Source organism: Rousettus aegyptiacus, unplaced genomic scaffold (assembly GCF_014176215.1).
Source record: "Rousettus aegyptiacus isolate mRouAeg1 unplaced genomic scaffold, mRouAeg1.p scaffold_m13_p_16, whole genome shotgun sequence".
Lineage (NCBI taxonomy): Eukaryota > Metazoa > Chordata > Mammalia > Chiroptera > Pteropodidae > Rousettus > Rousettus aegyptiacus.
The window spans coordinates 42,003,507-42,025,546 of record NW_023416291.1 but is presented as its reverse complement, the minus strand read 5'-3'; the positions used below and the strand labels follow the sequence as shown (position 1 = coordinate 42,025,546).

The 22,040-nt window shown below is 56.1% G+C and overlaps 3 protein-coding genes across 4 annotated transcripts in view; 2 read left to right on the top strand and 1 right to left on the bottom strand.

Annotated features, from left to right (window-relative positions):
* The first annotated feature begins 1,608 nt into the window (after window positions 1-1,608).
* Window positions 1,609-17,719, top strand: CERS1 (ceramide synthase 1). The gene is made up of 7 exons (XM_016132413.2): window positions 1,609-1,937; window positions 4,215-4,374; window positions 7,853-8,033; window positions 9,537-9,698; window positions 10,079-10,226; window positions 10,456-10,565; window positions 17,606-17,719. The coding sequence occupies exons 1-7, from the start codon at window positions 1,689-1,691 to the stop codon at window positions 17,646-17,648; spliced, it is 1,053 nt and encodes a 350-aa protein (XP_015987899.1). The 5' UTR covers window positions 1,609-1,688; the 3' UTR covers window positions 17,649-17,719.
* Window positions 17,720-17,885: 166 nt separating this feature from the next.
* Window positions 17,886-19,825, top strand: GDF1 (growth differentiation factor 1). The gene is made up of 2 exons (XM_016132412.2): window positions 17,886-18,234; window positions 18,828-19,825. Exons 1-2 carry the CDS (start codon window positions 17,913-17,915, stop codon window positions 19,616-19,618), a joined length of 1,113 nt encoding a protein of 370 aa, XP_015987898.2. The 5' UTR covers window positions 17,886-17,912; the 3' UTR covers window positions 19,619-19,825.
* A 171-nt stretch (window positions 19,826-19,996) lies between these two features.
* The window catches only part of UPF1 (UPF1 RNA helicase and ATPase), a 31,344-nt gene continuing 29,300 nt past the window's right edge, over window positions 19,997-22,040 (bottom strand). For both annotated transcript variants that reach the window (XM_016132410.2, XM_016132411.2), the window contains exon 24: window positions 19,997-21,778. The gene's annotated coding sequence lies outside the window, so the exon portion shown is untranslated. The remainder of the gene's footprint in view (window positions 21,779-22,040) is intronic.

Below are 22,040 nucleotides of genomic sequence, written 5' to 3'. Positions count from 1 at the left end.
GGGCCAAGGAGAAGACTGTTGGGGGGTCAGGGAGGTACCCTGAGCAAGTGTCATTTGTAGGTAAAGCCTGGGGTGGGAACCTGCCAGCACCTGGACGAACAACATTCTAGGCAGAGGGAGCAGCCATTGCAAAGGCCCTGATTCGGAATTCTGCCTGGGGTGTTGGAGCAAAAGTGAGGAGGCCAGTGTGGCTAGAGCAGAGGGAGCCAGGTGGAGAGGAGCACAAGAGGGCAGGTGGTGAGTCACAGAAGTTGGGCTTTTACTCAGTGATGGAAACCATGAGGGCAGTGAGCAGAGGAGGCTTCCTCTGGCTTCTGTAGAGTGTGGAGGCAGCCAGGATGCCAGGGAGGAGGCACGAGGTGGCCCAGGGCCACATAAGGCTGTGCAAGTGCAAAGTGGCTGGATTCAGGAACATTTGAAGGTGAGGCTTCTGGTGTGCTGCAGGACTGGACAGGAGTGTGACGGGGAGGTGAGGTGATGGCCCCTTGTCCTGCCTGTTTTAGCTGTGCAGCTGAAGGTCAGGTCAGGCTAGTGGCTGCATGGGCCCAGCCCAGCTCCTGCAGGGCCCACACTGATGCCTGTACTCTATACCTCAAAAGCTAGGGAATAACATCCTTGGGTATGGCAAGGAGGGCACAAGTGGACGGGAATCCTGGGGACTAAGATGGAGGTTATCAGTGCCAGGCGAGGTGATGAGGTGATGTCCCCAACAGGTGATCGGTGCCCTCAGTGATGGCCAATGGGTGCTTCAAACAGGGTTGGTTAGTGGATGGTGGACGATCACTCACGGTAGCCCCAGTGAAGCCTATTCTTGATCCACCCTCTGAGTCCCCTCAAGGGGGCACTTACTCCCTTGACCTCCCCAAATGCCTGTGTTAATCTGCTGCAGGGGAAGCCTGCCACGTCCTCAGGGTTACAGCGCAGAAGGTGACCCTCAGGTCCCAGGCCCTCAGCCTCTCAAGCCCCCTGGCCAGTTCCCCAGGGAGCTCCCTGATGCCTGTAACTCCCATCGCATATGTGGAACCCCTGCAGCCTGGCAGGCGCAGAGCAGCAAGCCTGGGAAGTGTTCACACTCGGGTCCCCAGTCCAGGTACCCTGGGATGTAGGGCAGAGTCTCCACCAGGTGTATCTTCTACATTCTTGAGTGGGAAGTGGTCTTTTGAGGATGAGAACGGAGGCCTTCATTTACACTAAACCTACTGAATGTAGGGAGGCTGCTGGACGCACCAGGTGTGTGCCAGGCCTCAGATCCGAGGGTGGGATGGGGCAGGCTGGAGGGCCCGGGAAGAGGGAGTCCCCAGTCAAAGGCACTGACTGCTGGTGCCCCCTGCACCCCCTTGTCCCGGACACAGCATGGGGATAGAGGAGCCCGGGAGCTCTGAGTCTGGGTTTCCTCCGCTTCAAAATGGGGACGGGCCCACCTCCAGAACGCAGCCAGGACTTACACGCCTGTGGTCCCCGCCTCTGCCTCCTAAGGACCCAGTACCTGTGGGCCCCCAAATCGCAGATGTCGCGCCCCAGCCCAGAGTCCCCTGTCGGGGCGGAGCTTGCGCCTGCCCCGCCCCTCCGTCCCTAGCGTTCTGGCCGCCGCGCCCCCGGCCCAGCTGCGGCGCGTGACGCGGAGCGCGCGGCTCCGGTGGCCACCTCGGGCAGGCGCAGGCGACAGGGACAGCCGGCGAGCGGGCGGAATGGCGGCGGCGGGGACCGCAGCGGCGCCAGCGGGGCCCGAGCCCATGCCGAGCTACGCGCAGCTAGTGCAGCGCGGCTGGGGCAGCGCGCTGGCTGCGGCGCGGGGCTGCGCGGACTGCGGCTGGGGGCTGGCGCGCCGCGGCCTGACGGAGCACGCGCACCTGGCGCCTCCGGAGCTGCTGCTGCTGGCTGTCTCCGCGCTCGGCTGGACGGCGCTTCGCTCCGCGGCCACCGCGCGTCTCTTTCGGGTCAGTGCCGCTGGGGGCCGGGACGTGGGATCCCCGGACTGGAGGACCCTAGGCCGCCGCGCGGCCCATTCTGTCTCTGCGGGCTGGATCACTGAACGTGGGGTCCTCAGGCCGGAGGAGCTTCAGACGCTGGGTCCTGGACAGCCGCGCGGCATTTTCAATCGCTATAGGTTGGGGGTAGGGCAGGATGCGGGGGTGTGGCTGGGTGGCAGGCCGCGGGGGGGGGGGGCGGTGGGACCTGCAACGTGGGGACCCTGACACGGGTCGGGCGTTCGTGACGTGGGGGAACCAGAGCACGACTCATTCTGGTCAGTCCGGGACAGGGTTTCCGTGCACAGCCGAGCCAGGAAAACAGGAGCGGAGGACGTGGGCGGGGAGGTCTCGGCACACAAGGGCCGTCTGCGCCTTGAGCCTCCGGACAATGCGCGGCCCACTCGGAGCCCGAGCTGGAGCGGAGTCGGGGTTTGCGCGGCGACGGAGCCACCTTGTCCGGTGCTACTGGGAGGGGGCCGAAGCTGCCTGGTCTCTGCCTCGCGCCTGTCTGGAGTCAGCGCCCCCCTCCGACCAACGGAGGCAAAGGGCTGGGCTCCCCCGTCACGCTGGTGGTCACAGCCTTAGGGAGGTGGCAGGGCCTGGGTCTTGGAAACTGGACTTTGCTGCCTCCAAGGGGCCGCAGTGGAAATACCCAATTTCCAGCAAGCCTGGGGAAGCCACCGCTGGGGAGGCCACCGCCCCGGCTGGAGAGTGACCGTGGGTGACATTGGTGCCTGGCCTCACTCCCATCCTTGGGGAGGGGTCTGCTGTGGGAGCTGCTTGGAAGTCGTTTGGGCTCCTACCTCAGCTGAGACTCCCCCGACTGCTGGGGTCACCCCACCCATTTGGCTGGAGGTGGCAGGGGTTCAGGGACAGAGCGAGTGCCCAGGGCCAACAAAGGGGCCTTTCTCTGCTGGCCAGGAAGAGGCTGGCCCTTGTTGAGTTGGGGATAGGGTGTTGTCTGGCTGTCATTGTCCCCACCCTCATCTTCACATCATGCATGTAGGGGAGAGACCATGCCTGTCACCCTGCTCAGGGTGGGGGAGGCAGGCATGACAAGGTCCCCTCCACAGTCGGTCCTGGTCTCAGTCGGGTTTTGTTGCTCCCCCACCTTCCCAATTTTCAGCTGAGAAGCAGGAGGTCCAGAAGGGGAAGGCCCAGAGCCCAGGAGGGAGATGTGGTGGCTCTGGGACCACCAAGGTGGAGGGGCTCCCCACATTCCTGAGGAAGTCCGGTGGGGGACATCGAGGTCATGGGTTCCCTCACTTTTGCAATCCGTGGAGGTAGGGCTCCAGCCCAGGCCCTCCCTCCCCAGCTGGGATGGGCCTCTCCCCCACAATTCACAATTCAAAGCTCGCCCCTCCCAAGAAATGGGTGAAGGGCTGCTCTGTCTTCCAAAGCTCCTCTTCTTGGCAGCAGCCTGGTTGCCAGGGGTTACCGGAGCTGGCTCTGGCTGTCTCCATGGCAACTGGAGGTACTCCAGCCCCCTCAGTCTCTGAGAATGGGGTGGGGTTTGGCCTAGCAGCTCTGGAGCCCTGTCCTAACTGGGACCCCAGGGGCGCTAGACCCCCCAGAGTCCTCCCTGACTCACCACTGCACGCCCCCACTTACCTCAGGTCTTTCCCGATGTCCCCTCAGGTCACAGCATCTCACTGTGCTGCCCCAGTCTCTCCTCTGTTCTCCTCCAATACCCACCCCATCTTCCCCAGTCCCGTGTTCCTCTCTGGTCTCCCCAGATTCTTCCTCTGAGGCACCCTTTCCCCTCAAGTTTCTCCCCCACAAGAATCACTGGGGGTTATAATCCCCCAAGTTCTCCCAATGCTCTCATATTCTCCTCCATGTTCCCTTCACAGGGTCACCCCCATAGTCCCTGTCACACCTTTTCTTTAATTCCTTCCTCCTTAATGTCATACCCCCAGCTCCCCATGACCCCCAAGCCCCAATTCCCATGTGTGGACCCCACTGGCCTCCCTTGCTTTATGCTGACATGTCCCCCTCCTGACCCTTACAGCCTGCTCTGTTTTCCTCAGGTCCCCCCTCACTCCCCTCTGCACACTGTGGTCAGACAGCTGGGCACTAAGTTTAGCCCTTGGCAGGCACATGTGGGCTCTGGTTACTCCAAGCAGCTGTGGATACAGGGCCCCCCTACAATAGTGCCTGGCCCAGGCAGTTCCTGGGCTTTGGTCTCCCCACCCTGGAGGCGCAGCCCCTCGCGTTGATGGTTACCCACCTTCTCGCCCACAGCCTCTGGCAAAGCGGTGTCGCCTCCAGCCCAGAGATGCTGCCAAAATGCCTGAGAGCGCTTGGAAGTTCCTCTTCTACCTGGGCGCCTGGAGCTACAGTGCCTACCTGCTCTTTGGCACCGACTACCCCTTCTTTCATGACCCACCCTCCGTCTTCTATGGTAGGGGCCCTGGTGGGATGTGGGGGTTTCTGCTCTAAACTCCAAGGAGAAGGGTACACAGGGGAGCTGATGCTCATCAGCCATCCCATGCTGGATCTCTGCCCCCAGACAAGGGTGATTAAGGAACCCTGGGAGCAGGGAAGAAGGCACCTGGCCCTATAAGGGCTCAGGGAGGTGTCCTGGAGGAGGTAACCCCTTTCGTAGGCCCGGGTGTCAGGAACAGTACATGCAAAGGTCCTGGGGCACTCGCGAGCTTGGTGTGTGAGAGCAAGGGGAGGGTGACAGGAGTTTTAGCTTCATTCCAAATGGGATGGTTTGTGGATTTTGAAAAGCTTCCTCTGGGTGCCATATGGAGGGAGACAGGAGAGTTTTGAGTGAGGAGAGTAGCAGGGCCCGGGGGGCAGGCGAGCCACCAATGTGGTTTGGATCAGCTTGGAAAGGAGATAAAGACAGTGAGAAGTGGCTGCATCCATGGATTGGATTAGCTGTAGGGGCGGTCAAGACCTGAGCTCTGGGTGGGACAGGCAGTGGATGACTACAGTGTCCTCTGTCACCAATGGGCAGGCCAATAAGAAAACTCGACTTGTGATGGGAGGGGGTTAGTGTCAGGCTCTTCCGTTCCTGTGCTGACCACCCATGCGTGTATGGATTATGGCTGTGCTTCCTGCCATGTGACGTAAATAGCCTGAGAGGGCTCCTGGTGGCACTGTTGGAGGGCCAGGCACGGAGCTCCTGCATCACAGGGTCCTGGTGACAAACACTGGGTGTAGTGGGCGCCTGTCCGTCTCTGTGGGACCATGCTGCCCACACAACCGTTTTCTCACACGCGTTTCCCATGTGGTAAATTTCTAGAAGGGAGGTTTTAGCTGTCATTCAATTTTCCTTTATGCAAATGAACCATAATTGAACTCTTAAAGTTTGGGGCTTAGAGTTGCCTTCACCCCTTATAAATTATGTTATATCATGCTTTCAAGTTAGCTGCTGCTTTGCATGCTCATCTGTTGAGCACCAACTGTATACCAGGCTCTGTGCTGACATAGCTTGTAAGTCAGAGGAAGCCCCCAATGGACAGTGAAATATGAAATCTGTTAACAGTGATAAGTCCTGATGAGAACACTTGGGAGAGGAGGAGGGATAAGGGGTGTCTGTGAGGGGGGAGGGGGCGTTTTCTACAGCGGTGGGAATGGCCTCACCAAAGGTACCTTTTGAGTCGGGACATGGAGGAGCCTGGAGCAGACAGGAAACACGCTCCCGGTGGGTCAAGAGCAGAGAGAAGTGTGCCTGGCCGGAGCCGGAAGCGCGGAGGGCGGGCGGGCAGCAGGGATATCTACCGAGGGGCTGTGAGCAGAGAAGGGGGCTGATGGCAGGAAGTGTACTTGTGGGGGCTCCAACCAGGACAGGGCTAAGCAGAGGAGAGAAGTCGCCGATTTGAAATGTTTAAAAGGCAGAGCTGATAGGATTTGCCGCCAAACCAAAGGTTGGTGTAAGAGGAGAGTGGGATGACGCCAGGCCCCGGGGCCCCTCAGTGAGATGGGCCAGGAGGCGTGGTCCAGGGGAGGCCAGGAGCTGCATGTGGGAAGCCCAGGGGCCTGATACTGGAGGTGGGATGGGGGGCGAGGCAGGAGTGGGATGGGGTGATTTGGAGAATCCAGAGCGGCAGGTGGGCTGTGTGTGGAGAGGAGGCTGGAGGTCCATGGACAGAGCCCAGCCCCCCAATGTGTGGGGAGGGGCAGATGAAGCCTGGACTGTCCCCCTCACTCCCCAGCCTCAGATCTGGGGCCCTTAGCTGGAGGGGAGATGCTCACCCACTGGGTGGAAAATTCGGTGTCCTGTTTCTACAGCAGGCTCTGCGTGCCTTCCTTCTAAAGAGGACAGAGGCACCTGGCAGGTGTGTGTGGTGGAGAAGGGGCTCCCCCAGCTGCAGCATCTCACGCAGCTGAGAATGGAACGTAGGGGAGAGCCCAGCTCGAAGTGTGGGTTTTGCTGTCAAACTTTGGGGAGCCCCCGGACATGTTAAAGTGGGGGGAAGATGAGATCTGATCCATGGGGAGTTTTGCATTTTTTTTTTTTTTTTTTACTAAAATATTCTTAACATAAAATTAACCATTTTAGCCAGTCACAAAAAGGTAAATACTATAAGGCCACTTATAGGAGGTTCCTAGAGGAGTTGGATTTATAAAGACTAAAAGTAGAATGGAGGTTACCAGTGTCTGGGTAAAGGGGGATGGGGAGCGAGTGTTTAATGGGGCCAGAGTTTCAGTTCTCCTGCATGAGTTCTGGAGGTGGACGGTGGAGGGTGGTCACACAACAGTGTGAACATACCTAATGCTACTGAATTGAAAGGTGGTTAAGAAGGTAAAAGCTCATGTGACCATTTGGATCTGGCTTCTTTCACTCAGTATCATGTTTTCGAAGCTGAGTAATATTCCATTGTGTAGACGGACTACATTTTGTTTTTCCCTCACCTGTTCGAGTCCCTGTTTTCAGTTCCCTTGGGGCTCACGCCTAGGCGTGGAATTGCTAGGTCATGGGGTCTGTGTACTCACAGCCATCTAGGTCACCGTGGGGAATGTGGACAGTTGGGAACACACTCAGAGGCCAGGAGGAGCTAGGGTAGTGCTGAGTGGGGACAGTAGTGTCTGGACCAGGTTGGGGGCAGTGGGGGCCAGGGAAGTGAGCGGAGATGTGGACCAAAGAGGGGCCCCCAGGTGGGGGTCCGAGTGATCTCGGTTGCAGGAGGGGCCCGAGCATAGATGAGGCAGGGGCATAGGCGGTGTCTAGAAACGGCAGGGCCCAGAGGGGCATGAGGGTCTGCTCCAGATCACCGAGGCAGGGGCGGGGCAGAGAAGGAGTAGCCAGTAAGCAGGGTACAATCCAGAGAGTTCCAGGCCAACGGGCAGAGCCCTTGACCCTGGTAATGGGCAGAAGAGAGAAGTGGTGGGGAGAGCTGGGGTGGGGTCAGTGTCAGCAGGAAGGGGCGGGGCCTGAGTGAGGGTGGACACAGTGCCATGAGGAGCAAAGTGGCTGCAGGCGGAGGAGGGGAGCCAGGGCCCCCCTGGGGGGACCCCCGAACTCCTCGGCATTGGCGGGTATGCGATCTCTGCCTCAGGCTCCGCTGGCGCCACATCGCGGGCAGTGGCCTGCCCTCTGGTTGGGGACGTGCTGGGGAGGGGGTACCCAGGACAGAAGCATCCCAGCTGGCTCGAGAGGGAAGATGGAAAGGGCAGCCAGGGCAGAGCTGGAAATGCTGCAAGGGACAGATTTCAGGAGTAGGAGCACTTTTTTTCTACAAATCTAAAACTGTTCTAGAAGATTATACCTCATCATAAAAAATAATGGGTTTTCCATCGAGATGGAAAACCAAGGGCCAGGACACCTGCAGAGACTCGGCCTGCCCCAGCACGGGGAAGATGCATGGCCAGCTCGAGGGTCTTGGAGGCTCTGCAGGCCCCTGATGGCGCGGTCGGGCTCTCCCCAGACTGGACACCGGGCATGGAGGTGCCACAGGACATTGCGGCCGCCTACCTGCTGCAGGGAAGCTTCTATGGCCATTCCATCTACGCCACGCTGTACATGGACGCCTGGCGCAAGGACTCGGTGGTCATGCTCGTCCACCACGTGGTCACCCTGGTCCTCATCGTCTCTTCCTATGCCTTCCGGTGAGTCCCAGAGGGTGGCCGCACGAGCAGGAGCGGGAGGCTGGCACGGGGCAGAGGCCCATGTCTTGGGGTTGGGAGCATGGGGACTCCCATAGGGGAGGGTCCAGAGAGATTCCAGAAGGGTGGGGCGAAACAAACGCAGGGAGCCCCCACCCCATCCATCCCCCTCCAACCCTACCCGGATGGCACCCCAGACCGGGTCACATAGAAGTGCTTCCTGAGCACCTGCCGTATGGCGGGTTCTGCTGGCATTTTAGAGCCTGCATGGGGCCACTTCACCAAACCACAGCCTGCGGATTGTGTAAAAGCCATTCCAGTGACAAAGGCAAAGGAGTGAGAATATCTCGTCAGTGCCTTTCTCACACCCATTACATGTTGAAATGGCAACATTGTGGATATACCGAGTTCATCAAAATGCAGTATTAAAATTAATTTTTACTACTCTCTTTTTCTTTAACATGGCTGATAGAAAATCTAAAATGACATAAACATTCGCATTCTGTTTTTATTGAACTAGCTACCATAACTGCACCCTCCAGTACAGTGCTGGCCACAGCTATTTCAACTTGAATTAAACGTAAATAAAATCATACATCCTGTTCCTCAGCCACACCAGCCATAGTTTAGCTACTCAGTGGCCACATGTAGCTGGTGGCTCCCATATTGGACAATGCAGGTTTAAAACATTTCTGTCATCCTAGAAAATTGTATTAGCACTGATCTCGAGAGTAGAATCAGATGATACCACCACCACCACCACCACTCCAAAAAAGAAAAAGAAAAGAATCTGTTTAAAGGCGATAATTATGGAGAAAAATCGAGTGGGAAGATAAGGACTGCCGGGGTAGTGAGGTTTGGGCGGGGTGTCCGGGGTGACAGGTGAGCAAGGACTGAAGGGAGGTGCAGGAGAGCCCTGTGCATCCCAGGGAGGTGCATGTCGGGCTCTGGGACCAGCGCAGGGAAAGGGCCTGGGGCAGGAGGGCCAAGACGTGGTGAAAACACAGCCCCACCTAGGCTGGATTCAGGCCCCTTGGCCCGGGCAGCTATCAGGGGAACACTGGGAAGGGGCAGGGGACCGGCTTTCGGGCTTCTGTAGCTTCTAGTGGGGACACTGCCTTTCCCAGTCGTCTGCAGCTCGCAGTGAAGTTTAGATTAATCGTGTAAACCTGGGAGTGTCAGCACACTTGTGGGGGATCTGGATACAGAATGGCCCAGGGCTGCGAGGGTCAGGGGTCATTTAGGGTCAGAGATCATGGAGATGAGGAAGGACTAAAGAGGGAACATTCAGGGAGGCTCCTGGGCCACCTGGGGACAGCGAGGCAGGTGGGCTGCCACAGACCTGACCCGTTGGGAGGGTAAACAGGGCAGGTGGGCCAGGGAGGGTGGCTCTGGAGGATCTATGGGAAGGTGAGGCCCAGGGGCCTATTTTGGGGCCTCAGTGCAAGGTGGGGATCTCCAGTGTGACCCGCCCTCTCCCCTGTCCTGCCCCACTTTCTTCCCCAGGTACCACAATGTGGGCATTCTGGTGCTTTTCCTGCATGACATCAGTGACGTGCAGCTGGAGTTCACCAAGCTCAATGTCTATTTCAAGTCCCGCGGAGGGTCTCACCATCCACTGCATGCCCTGGCTGCAGACCTGGGCTGCCTCAGCTTCAGCCTCAGCTGGTGAGCTGGGAGGGCCCACGGGGAAGAGGGGGGCTTGTGGGAAGGGGCAGGACGAGGCCAGGAGAGGAGCGGGTCATGCAGGAAAGAAGGCAGGCCTGGTGGCCAGGGAAGGGCCAATCAGGGAAGTAGGCAGGGCTTGTGGGAAGGGGAAGGGCCAGGCAGGGAAGGGGAGGAGCTGAATGAAGCGGGGGAGGAGCATAGTTGGGCAGGAAAGGACAGCGGGATGGAGGTAGATGGGCGGGAGCAGGCAGGGGTGGGGCAACGGGATAAGGATGGGTGGGAACGAGCAGGGACAGATGGACGAAACCAGACGGGACAGGACAGGGCTCAGGTGGGCCCACATCCTCCCTGACCCGTTTCTCGCCCCGCTCCCCCAACAGGTTCTGGTTCCGCCTCTACTGGTTCCCGCTCAAGGTCCTGTACGCCACGTGCCACTGCAGCCTGCGCTCGGTGCCTGACATTCCCTTCTACTTCTTCTTCAACACACTCCTCCTGCTTCTCACTCTCATGAACCTTTACTGGTTCCTGGTGAGTCTGCCACCCACAGCTCCTTGCCCACCCGCTTCCTCCGCCAGCAGTCCCATCCTGGTCCCCATCCCTGGGCAGCGGTCCAGGTGCAGGCCCTTCTCGGACGTGCCCAGGTGTTAGGCAATGGGAACGACACATGCAAATGGCCAGTGTCGGGAGCGCATGGCCATCAGAGGGACAGCACGGCTCGGTGAGGCTCTTTTCTCACCTGTGCCTTCCCCTCCCACAGTACATCGTGGCTTTTGCTGCCAAGGTGCTGACCGGCCAGGTGCGTGAGCTGAAGGATGTGCGGGAATACGACGCGGCAGAGGCCCCGAGCCCCAAGCCCAGCAAAGCTGAGTGAGTGTGGAGGGGCCGCCACCCCGGGTGCTTCCTTTAGCCACGTCTGTCAGTCTGAGTTTGCTCCGTAGGCGGGCCCTGGAGACACAGCAGCAAACGAGGCCGTAGTGGATGCCGCCCCCGGAGCCTACGACCAAAACAGAGCCTGCAGGAAAGGCGTGGGCGCTGTAGTGACAGAGTTAGATGACGTAAGGACAGACGGTGCGGAGGGAGTAGAGGGCAGGGAGATCGGGGTGGGGAACAGTGGTAAGAGACAAGAATCAGGGTGTCTCAGTGGAGCGGTGAGGGCCAAGCCGACTGGCTGGTGTGTCCAGAGCGGGTGAGCATTGGCCCCCGTGGGTGGAGAGCAGCAGTCATTGGCCAGGCCAGAGGGTAACCTCTAAGTGGGTAGCAGTGGAGGTGAGAATAAGGGGGTGACACGGAAGGCCCAGGGAGCACACACTCTGTCCACACTGATGCTCCCTGGCCCACTGGCCACTCAAGCTGGAGATGAGGCTGGGGGTTCACACCCAGTCCAGCCCAAGTGGGAGTCCTAGGGAAGGAGGGGAAAAGGGGCCTCACTGAGCTTCCCGGAGGCACGGTCTCTGGGACTCACCAGCCCTGGGATGTGAGCCAGCTGGTTTCTGAAGCCCCTGGCCTGAAGGGGCCCAGGAGTGACTGGAGGCAGGTTTGGATAACCAGCAGGGTCCAGGATGTGCAGTGCCCCAGAGGCAATGTGATGTGTTTGAGCAGGTGGGTGGTCAGGGTGCTGACCGAGTGGACCCCTGCTTTGGCCTCTGGGGGGTGATCATGGGGAAGCAATGGGCTCAGAGCTCGATGAGGTGGGTCAGGATGGGCGGCAAGGAGGATAAGAGGAGCAGAGATTTAAAAATCTCTGTAAAGATGGAAGAAGGGGAGCAGAGAACTGATTGCCAGAATGGAGAAGTTGTTTGCGCCATCATGGCACCACAGCACCCAGGGTCGGGAAGGATCAGGCAAGTGAGCGGGGATCATGACACAAAAGGGCTGGGCAGCAGGTGAGGTGGTCAGTTCCCAACTCTGTTGTAGAACCAACCAGACTTGCTTTGGATGTAGGTAAAGCTAAAATAAAAGAATCAAAGATGACCCAAGACTTCCTACTTGAGCTGCCGTTTAACGAAATGGGAGTCGGGCAGGGCTATGCATGCCAGCAGAGGGGGTGTCTAGGAGTCTGGTCTGGGGGGCGTTTGATCATCGATGTCGGGGGAACATGAGTCAGGAATTCTGAAGAAAGATCAGTGAGGTCTCAACGAGGACAACTGACCTTCAGAGGTGTCCAGGAGCAGCGGCGGCTCAGAGGACTCCAGGGATAGAGGAGGGGAGACATCTGCCTGGTCAAATCTAAAAATCTGAAAGCTCTTCCTGCTGTAGAACAGTGAACTCTTGGTGGATAGTCCTTATAAATGCAGAGCCTAAGGCCATACCTGGTGCTGTTCTCTACTCTATCTCCCTAATAATATCCAGCCAGAATGGGAGTTGGGGGTCTGACACCCTTCCAGCATTCTCACTAGGATGGCAGAGCATGAACTCTGCACAGAAGTGACAGGGCGTGCAAGGGGACATGCTGCCGTGATCAACCCCGTGGGCACCACTAGCAGAACTTGATTCCCCATGGATGGCTAGAGTTAGTACAGTTGGGTATAAAAATAGCGATGGTCAGGACACCTCAAAACCATCAGATCATGGAATACAAGGAGATTGAGGACCTGTCTCACATCAGAGGACCAAATGCAATGTGGGATCCTGGACCAGTAAAAGGACAGCCGTGGAAAAATTGGGGAACTCCAAATAAAGTCTGCAGTTTGGTTCATAGCAATGCCCAGCATTGGTTTCTTAGTGGTGACAAATGTACTGTGGAGATGTAAGATGTTACCGTTCGGGAAGCTGGTGAGGGCTGCGCTGGAGCTCTCTATACTATCTTCGCAATGTTTCTGCAAATCTAAAATTATTCTAAAATAAAAAGTTTACTTAAAAGGCATGAGAGACTGTCAAAAACGGCATTGGATGTCCTTTTGCTTTCCTGAGGCTGCTGTCTGTAACGAAGTATCATAGACTTAACAGAAATTTATTCTCTCACAGTACTGAAGGCCAGAAGTCTGAAATTAAGGTGTCAGCAGGGCCACACTCCTTCTGAAGGCTATCGGGGAGGATCCTTCCTGCCTCTTCCAGTTTCTGGGGCTCCGGGTATTCCTTGGCTTATGGCTACACCATTCCAATATCTGCATCTGTCTTCACATGGCCTTCTCTCTGACTTTTCTGGCTTCAATTCCTTCACTTAATTATACCTGCAAAGACCTTTTTTTCCAAATAAAGTCACATTCACAGGTTCCAGAGATTAGGTCATGGACCTCTCTTTTCAGGGAATACCATTCAACCTACTGCAGCTGTTAAGGCTCACCTGATTAGATACAGCTGAAGACAGAATCAAGCATTTGAAAGCTGAGAAGAAATTACCCAGAATGCAGCACAACGGATGGAGACTGTGGCAGCTAGAATTCTAAGAATGACCTGGTCTGAGTTCTAATAGGAGACAGGTGGGGACAGACAATATGAGAAGACATGTGCTGAGAATTTTCCAGGAAGTGACAAGATATCAATCATAAACAGTATGAATAAAAAGGCATCTATTCCCCAAATATGTCATAGTGAAAATGCAAAACAGTCACAGAAAAGAAGAGATGACCTACTAAATAATGACAGACTAACGGCAACAAGAGACACTTGATGACTCTGGAGTAAAGTATCACCACAAGTAATGAATTAAAGTAACAAGCAACCAAGAATTTTGTGCACGATTTTAAAAACAATTAAGAGAAAGGACACCCACAGGAATGAAAGTTATATTTCAGAAAACAGGAAAGCTCTCTCAAGAGACAGATCAGCAGAGGAAGTGACATATAACTGGGTAAACATTTTAAATGCCTAATTTGAGACATAAAAAAATTAGAACTGAAGTATTAAATATTGAAACAAGATTGGGGGATTTGCATTTTGCAAAAAGGTGAGGATTACCCTTAGGCTGTATTAGGTACTTACGTTAACACTCCCAGGTATAGAGAATGGAATAAAAAAAAAAAGCAGAACAAAATAAATGCAAAAAAGGAAGGTTAGAAAAAGCAGCAAAGTGATGCAAATAAGAGGGTAGAATCTCAATTATTAAGCATCACATAAACATATATGAATAATCATGACAGTTATGAAATTTTTTTCTTTTAACTCTACCCCTATACTGTTAAAAGTTAAAAGACTTCAACTCCAGGGTTTGTGAAAGTTGCAAGTGAAAGGACAGGAAGAGAAATTCAGCTGTAATTCTTGATCTAGAACATTCCTCATGATGCAGCCCTGAACCTTGGGGTGACCGGATGACAGGAGGTACAGTCCATGCTTTGTGCTTCTCATCCAGCAACTCAGAACCAGAGCCAACAGATGTTTTTAAACACGGGAACATTTCTCAGAATTGTCCACACTAAGCCACAGGGGTAACCTTGATCGCTCAGAATCGGGATCATGCAGATGGTATAGGTGATAATTTAGTTAGGTTTGAAAGCAGTAAGAAAATGATGACCGAGAACCACTTTGAAATAATTCAAGAGAAACAAACCGTATGACAATATGATCCCTTCTCCTCCCCGCCCTATCCTCACTCCTGCTTCTGTCCTCCTGATCACTCCCACAACTGGGACACTGGCCACCTGGTAGACCACCCTCCTGGATTAATTCAGCACCCTGGGCTGGACCCTGTGCCCTTAACCATTGTCTGAAGCACATTGTTCTCTCAGGGGACATCCAAGGGGCCCTCATCCAACTCTGGGTCTATTGACCACCCCCCCCCCCCAATGATACCTCACTGCTTTGTACATTCAGTTTTCCAACGCTACCCCCTGCATTGCCGCCCATGTCTAAAGATCTGTGACCCACACATCTGGCTCACGCTGCAGCACCACCATGGATTGGAGGGGTCCTCAGCGATTCCTAAGCAGTACCAGCATGCCTCCTCTCCCTTGACTCTCCCTTCTCCTCTGATGCCAAGTGCCACCGTCACCATTGTCCCCTGGACCAACAACCTGTCCTCCATGTTCCCAAGGCAACAAGATTGGCCAAATGAGGACGTCTACCTTGAGCAGGCTGGCTGCTTCAGTGGATGGCCCGTCTCCCACTGAGACCACTGTCCAGGGCCAGGGACTTCCACCCTCTTGCTGCCTCTGGACATTCTGACCAAGGAGAGAAACCTTTTCTCTCCACTCTTCAGTGCCAGCTTGGCCTGTTTCCCTCCCTCGCAGCAAAACCCCTCCATCCTCCTCCATTCTCACACTCACCCCATTCCAAGGTCTTCCCCACACCACCCCGAGACCATTCCTGTCTGGCTCCACTGAGCCCTTCTTGGTGCTAAACCTGGGGTCGCCTTCCCTTATTTTAATAACAGTTTTTGTTGAAACAGAATTTATACATCATACAATTTGCCCAGTTACCGCGTATAATTCAATGTTTTAATCCACACATAGAGTTGTGCGACATCACCACAGTCAATTTTAGAAAATTTCATTGCCCCTAAAAGAAACCCCAGCGACCCCTTATGCAACCACCAATCCGCCCCCCACTTCTTGATGTTTTCACCCCACCTCCTGGAGCTTCCTGCTCCCTCTGTGGCCTCCCGCCAGCCTCCCCGTCTCCCAGGGCCTTTTCACTTAATCCACCCCAACTTCCAAGTTCCCCTCCCAGCTTGCAGTGCTCCTCTTGAGAGCCATTTTGTATCTAGCATCTGCTTGACATTCTACGCACAATGTCATTCTTTTAAAATATCCCAAATCAACCCGCATCCCACCCCAAACTGCCTTTTCTGGATGCTCGTCCGTCGCAGTTGATGGCAACTCAGGGTGCAAACCTTGGGAAACCTCAGGGAGCCCACTCACTCCCCCTCTCCTTATCCTCCAGGAAACATCCAGAATCCATCCTGAGTCACCACTTGTCCCCTGCGTCTCTCCACCTTCCTCCTTCTCCTGATTCTCTTTCTCTGCAGTTGTACCCTGAAACTGAAAAGTATAACTAATGTTGTAGTGGCCTTTGCCCCCATCCCCCTGAAAAAATACTAACACTGCTTATGGGGGGGAGGGGCACTCAGAAACTTGTGCATAAAACAATCCAGAATCAGCAGGAAAGCTCTGACAAAGGCGTGTGGTGGGGGTACCGATCCCTGAAGGCATTAAACTTACTAGAAAATTACAGGAATTAAAACTGTGTGGGAACAGAGCTGAGTCCATCACACTTGAGCAAATAATAAAGGTCACTAGGAGGGGAGGCAGGACTGTTGTACATGGTGGGACACTTGGTGACCATCTGGAGAAGATCTTGCATCAGCCCCCAGGGCAGCCGCCAAGGGATCAAAGATGTCGACACAGAAGTAGAAGCTGGGAACTCCAACCAGAGCCAAAGTGGGATGTCATGTTGTTTAGTAATTGAACTATATATTAAAACAGTTGGGAAGCTAGGAACCTCCCTCTGCTTTGTCTAAAGCAGGAATCCCCAGACCCCTGGCCGTGGACCTTTACCAATCTGTTAGCAACCGGGTTGCACAGCAGCTGGTGAGCAGCGAGTGAAGCTTCATCTGTTCTGTAGCTGCTCCCCAGCGCTAGCACCACCACCTCAGCTCCACCTCAGATCAGCAGGCATTAGATTCTCATAGGAGCACCGGTCCCTGGTGGCAGAAAAGTTGTGGACTGCTGGTCTAAAGGACTGACAGGCAAAGCCAGAAGATAAAGGACACATGGAGGTCCCCATAGAGCTTATCTATAACCTCACAGATAAAGGGCTCCTGCTGGCAGCAGTGAGAAATCAGTGACCCAATGGAAAAGCAGGGAGGGTGGGATGTGTGCCCCCAGGAAGGGACAGCTAGCAAGCTCCAGCCCAAGGAAAGGACTAAATAAAGTGACTAAGACCATTTTCTCCAGAAAAGTCTATGTTTTTATGTGAAAGGGTATCTGCTAGTATCTGCGTAAATGAGGCTACATCTCAGTGGTGGCTGTTAGACTGTGGGTTTTCTATGCTTTCTGATATCTAGATCATGAGAACATATTATTGCCTCAAAAAACTTAATACATTTGTATGTAAACTAAACTGTAGAACCCACTTCTACAGAGACCAGTAGACTGTGTGCAAAGGCAAAGGATTCCCATAAGTGGAAACAAGGATGGCCAATGGCCATTGACATTAGGCTGCAGTGAGATGCCATCTGGGCACCAGCCGGTTGGTTAAACAGGATGCAGCTGAGCTTTGGTATAGAAGACGAGATATGGGGGCAGAAACCCATCAGGTTTGGCCAGGTGGGCCTGGGCAGACCCCTGGAGCACAGGTCTCCTCCCCATCAGAACCCCAGAGACTTGAAGGGAAAATGGAATCTGTGGAGGACAGCAGTGTGCATGAGAGAGATCTCAAAGTGTCATGGAAAATTGGAAAATTTTGGAGAATTGAAGATATCCTTATGGAAGTTTGAAATATCCAAACCATACATATTTAGACATTAGGGGCCTTTCTCGGATCTTAAGCTGGACACTTAGCATGTTGATTAGTTGTAAAGTGTTGTGTTTTTTAAATATCATAGAAGGAAGGTAGGGGCTGCAGTGGTGTAGACAGAGGACAGTGGATGGAGAATGAAGGGGCAGGGAAGCCTGGACCGGTGCAGCTATGAGCTAGCCAGGGCCGCTGGAGCCCACGAGCCTGCGAAGGCTGGTCGCAGGGGCCTCTGGCCAGTTCTGCCTCCCTGGGACTAGAGGAAGATAAAATGCAGGGTTGATCCAGGTTGAGGCAGTGGGGTTAGGCAGAGGTGGGTGGGTGGTATTTGCTCTCCAGCAGTCACAGCGGTTCAGGGTGGGAAGGAAGGGGGTAAGGGGGGAGGAGGTTTTAATTGTGGGGAGGAACCGAACAAGGAGAGGCTGGGAAAAGGGATGTGGAGGGCAAGGCGGGCAGGACATGGGGATACGCGGGGTCGCGTGTCCACAGACTAACCGGGGCCGGGTTCTGGCCCCTAGGAAGCCACTGAGGAACGGCCTAGTGAAGGACAAACGCTTCTGAACCCTTCGACACCCACCCTATCTCCCAAGACCCAGCCCCTCCCCACCTCCGCCCAAGGAAGGTCTTGCCCCTCCCTCCGACCCTGGCCGCGTCGAGTTTCGTCCCTCCCGGGCCTTGGCCACTCCCAGGACCCCTACCTCTCTCCCCGGACCCCGCCCCGGATCGGTCCTGGTCCTGCTTCAGGACCTTGGCCACGCCCCCATACCCTGACCCCGCCCAACCACGAACCCCCAAGCACTCGTCCGGCTGCAGCCTGCGAGGAACATGCCACCGTTACTCCGCCGTCCAGACCATCATGTCCTTCTTCTTCTGGCCCTGCTGCTGCCCTCGCCGCTCCTGGCCCGCGCCCCTGTGGCCCCAGGCCCTGCCGCCACTCTGCTCCAGGCCCTGGGGCTGCGCGACGCGCCCCAAGGCGCACCAAAGTCCCGGCCCGTACCCCCTGTCATGTGGCGCCTCTTCCGCCGCCGGGACCCGCAGGAGGCCAGGACGAGCCCGCGACGGACATCCCCAGGGGCCATCCTGCGACCATGCCACGTGGAAGAGCTGGGGGTCGCCGGGAACATCGTGCGCCACGTCCTGGACCGCGGTGAGTGGGGCCTGCGCTGGGGTGTAGGTCTGGGTGTCCGAGTCCTGCCTGGGCGTCCCAGCCGGCCATGAACCTCCAGCGGCTGAGAGGGTACGCACCCAACCCCACGAGAAATCTAGGTCCCTGTACTTCATCTGCCTCTCCCGCGGACACCTGCGGGAACCAAGGATAGTGGCCACAAGGCCAGGCTGCCCTACACTGGGCAAGGAATCTTGACTGCAGCTGAAGCCCTGCCCCTACTCCCCCAAATCCCTGCTGCTTCCAACCATTTGAAGCCTTCCTGCGGATGCCACTCAGCCCTAGCATCACTTTTTCTACAGGCCCTAGGCATTCGCTCATCTCTTCCCTATCTGTGTGTTTCCAACACGGGCAGGCCACCCTGCACTGGGCATGTCTCTTCCTTGCAAGCGATGCCCCGCCCCCACTCTATCCCTCCCCCTCCTTCACACCATTTGACGCCCTGTTAACAGATGGTGCGCCCTCAGCCTCAGGCCCTCACCTTCCACCCTGTCCCCAACCGAAATATCCTGGCGCGCAGGCGGGCACCGCATTGGGTACACAGCGCGAGCCGAGCCCTTTCCCTGCCTCTTAAGGTGCGCGCGCCCAGACCCTGGGGCCTACTTCTCCCACGGGGCAGTGCACGGAGTGGACCGTAGTCTTCGACCTGTCAGCCGTGGAACCAGAGGAACTCCCGAGCCATGCCCGCCTGGAGATGCGTTTTGCAGAGGCAGAAGCGACGGCGGGGGCGGCGGGCGGCTGGGAGCTGAGCGTGGGACGGGAGGCCGAAGGCGCAGGCACAGGATTGGTGCTGCTCCGCCAGGCGGTGGCCACTCTGGGGACGCCAGTGCGCGTCGAGCTGCTGGGGGCCGCCTGGGCCCGCAACGCCTCGGCGCCGCGCAGCCTCCGTCTGGTCCTGGCGCTGCGCCCGCGGGCCTCTGGCGCCTGCGCGAGCCTGATCGAGGCCTCCCTGTTGCTGGTGACCCTCGACCCGCGCCTGTGCCACCCCCTAGCCCGGCCGCGGCGCGATGCCGAGCCCGCGGTGGGCCGCGGCCTCGGGGGCGCGTGTCGCGCGCGGCGACTCTACGTGAGCTTCCGCGAGGTGGGTTGGCACCGCTGGGTCATCGCGCCGCGTGGCTTCTTGGCCAACTACTGCCAAGGTCAGTGCTCGCTGCCCGCCACACTACCTGGGCCCGGCGGGCCGCCTGCGCTCAACCATGCCGTGCTGCGCGCGCTCATGCACTCGGCCATTCCCAGCACTACCAGCCTCCCCTGCTGTGTGCCCGCGCGCCTGTCGCCTATCTCAGTGCTGTTTTTTGACAACAGCGACAACGTGGTCCTGCGGCACTATGAGGACATGGTGGTGGACGAGTGTGGCTGCCGCTGACAGAACAAGCGGGGCCCCAACAATAAACACTACATGGTCCCAGATACCCATCTTTGTCTCGTCACCTGGGACTGGGGTAGGAAACTGCTGCATCCATCCACAGGACACCAGGGTGGTGGGGGAAGGGGGGTCCTACACTTAGGCCACCTGCCCTTAGAGCCCCATCTCCAGGCAGCACACGTAAGGGGACGCTGGGAGCTGCACCACCCCCCCACCACTGGCCCAGGAGCTGATCCCGAGGTACCCAGGTGCTCCCTTTAGGAATCCTGCTGTGTAGATCCAACCCTTCTCAGCATTAGAGGTGGCAGAGTCCCCCAACCAGTTAGGCCCCCAGACCAAGTGCTCTCCCACCCCTTGTAGTTTATCCAGCCCTGTGAATGCAAGAGTTGTTTAAGATTTTATTGGTGACAAAAGAGCTTAAAACAAATTGACCAAAAATCAGAAGTGACATTGCCTTGGTACAGATGCTCTTTGATTTGGAAAACTCACAAGAGTAACTGCTGCTAGAAGGTGAACAAAGCCAACAGCACAGTGAGGCAGAGCACTCCAAGGAAGGAACAGGGTGGTGGGTGGGTGCACAGGGTCACAGCCGAAGCCTATCCAAGCCAGATGCCTCTAGGCTGCCTACCAAAAGAAGGGGATTGAAAATCCTACAGCAATGGGATAAATAAGAGGCCTTGCCAGAGGAAGGTGCCTGTGTGTTCCTGTTCTACCAGCTGGCATCTGGAGGCTTTCAGTAAGGGCCAATATCAGGCGCACAGGGAGGGAACACTGGGAGGTCAGGGTTACTAGGGCCTAGGTTGGCAGGGGACAGTCCTCAACTAGGTGGCCACCAGGGAGATGATCAAACCACCCCCATTGTGTGCAAGGATCAAGGGTAGGGGGCTCTCCCAGCCACAAGGACTTCTGTAGCGCAAACCCAGACCAATGCCCCTGTATCAGCTGATGTGACAAGCTCCTCCAAGCACCTTCAGCGTAGAACCAACTTACTTCTGAAACTTGTCCCCAAAAAAGCAGAAACCATCCCACCTCATTGAAGCTGTGCCCATAGGTAGAAGGGCTCCAAACTTGGGAATGGGGTGGAGAATGGGGTGGGGAGGGGATGGCGCTTGGCTTGTCCGACAGTCACAGTGACTGTGGGCGCCTCCCTGGGAAAGACTCCTCTTGGTGCTGTCTTCTGCCAAATCCTCCAAAGAACCCTGGAGAAGAAGCCATACCAGCCGGGGAACAGCCACCTTCCCGCCCTCCGGCCACACGGTCAGTCCTGCCGGGGTCCCTCGGGGGGCTGAGTCCGTTGCTCGTGGGAAGCACCTTGCTTCTTGGAGTCCAGCAGAGCTCATGGAGCTGCCCATTGGCCGGGGCAGCACTTCCTCACTGCCCTGATGCGCAGGGAGAAGCTGCTAGAAGCTAAACTGAAAACAAAAATCCTCTCCATGATCGCGTCACAGGTGTTGATCCTAACCTCGTTGTGTTGCTTGTTTAAACTTCATTTCTGGAAGCTTCTTGCATCTCCCAGGTCCACCACTAAGGTTTGAGAGACAAACTCAGTAAAGTGTATTTTCCAGTACTCCTTTGAAAGAATCTTTAAAAAAACAAACAGAAAACCCCAAAACACCGTATTTTCTTTAAATGAAAACCCTCTTAGAACACAGGCAGCATGACCGCATGGTCTCAGATGGCACGGACAGAACCCGAGACTCCTCAGGGCTCTCTGGGTGTGGTCGCCACCTGCAAGGAGCCTGCTCAGCACAGAAATACAAGTTATTCCTGCAAAAACGTAGTCCCCTTTCAATAAAAGAGAAAAAGAAAGAAAAAACAGAGGAAAGGGCTACTCTGAGATGAGGGTCTTCCTCCCTCCACCTGGTCGCAGACCCAGGTATGGACGCGGCGAGCTGGGCCTCCTTGGCGAGCGGGCTGCAGGGCTCGCGGGCGGGCCGGCCCCACCTCCACTCTCCCTCTCGTCTCCTCGCCGCAGTGCCAGCAGTGGGCGCTCGCTATCTCGGGCTGCTCTCCCTCGGGTGCTCCTCTCCCTCTCCTGTTGCTCACAGTGGTGCTTCAGTTTTAGCAGTGGAAAACAGGTATCCATTTATTTTTATTTTTTATTACCCAGAATAAGATGCTGATGGACTAAGCCACATAGCTTAGCTCTTCTGCTGCCACCTGTAGGGAGGGAGGGAGGGAGGGCATGAGGCCATCAGAGAAGGCCAGAGTCTGGCTCCTCCTAAAAGGCAAAGGGCTTTCTCTCTGACTACTTTGCACCTGTGAAGTGAGACCTCAGGTGCTGGACAGCCCAGAGTCCAGTCACTTCCCAAGGAGAAAAGGCAGCTTAGAGCTAAGGCTAGAGTCTGTGCTCTAATAGTGGTACCACTACTCCCATTAGGCACCAGCACCCCACCTTCTGGGCAGGCAGGTGAAAACCACA

Coding starts and splice junctions, on each gene's coding strand:
- GDF1 (XM_016132412.2), top strand. CDS start 17,913: ATGCCACCGTTACTCCGCCGTCCAGACCATCATGTCCTTCTTCTTCTG. Junction 18,235..18,827: donor GCGCCACGTCCTGGACCGCG/GTGAGTGGGGCC, acceptor CTGCCTCTTAAG/GTGCGCGCGCCCAGACCCTG.
- CERS1 (XM_016132413.2), top strand. CDS start 1,689: ATGGCGGCGGCGGGGACCGCAGCGGCGCCAGCGGGGCCCGAGCCCATG. Junction 10,227..10,455: donor TGAACCTTTACTGGTTCCTG/GTGAGTCTGCCA, acceptor CCCCTCCCACAG/TACATCGTGGCTTTTGCTGC. Junction 10,566..17,605: donor CCCAAGCCCAGCAAAGCTGA/GTGAGTGTGGAG, acceptor TCTGGCCCCTAG/GAAGCCACTGAGGAACGGCC.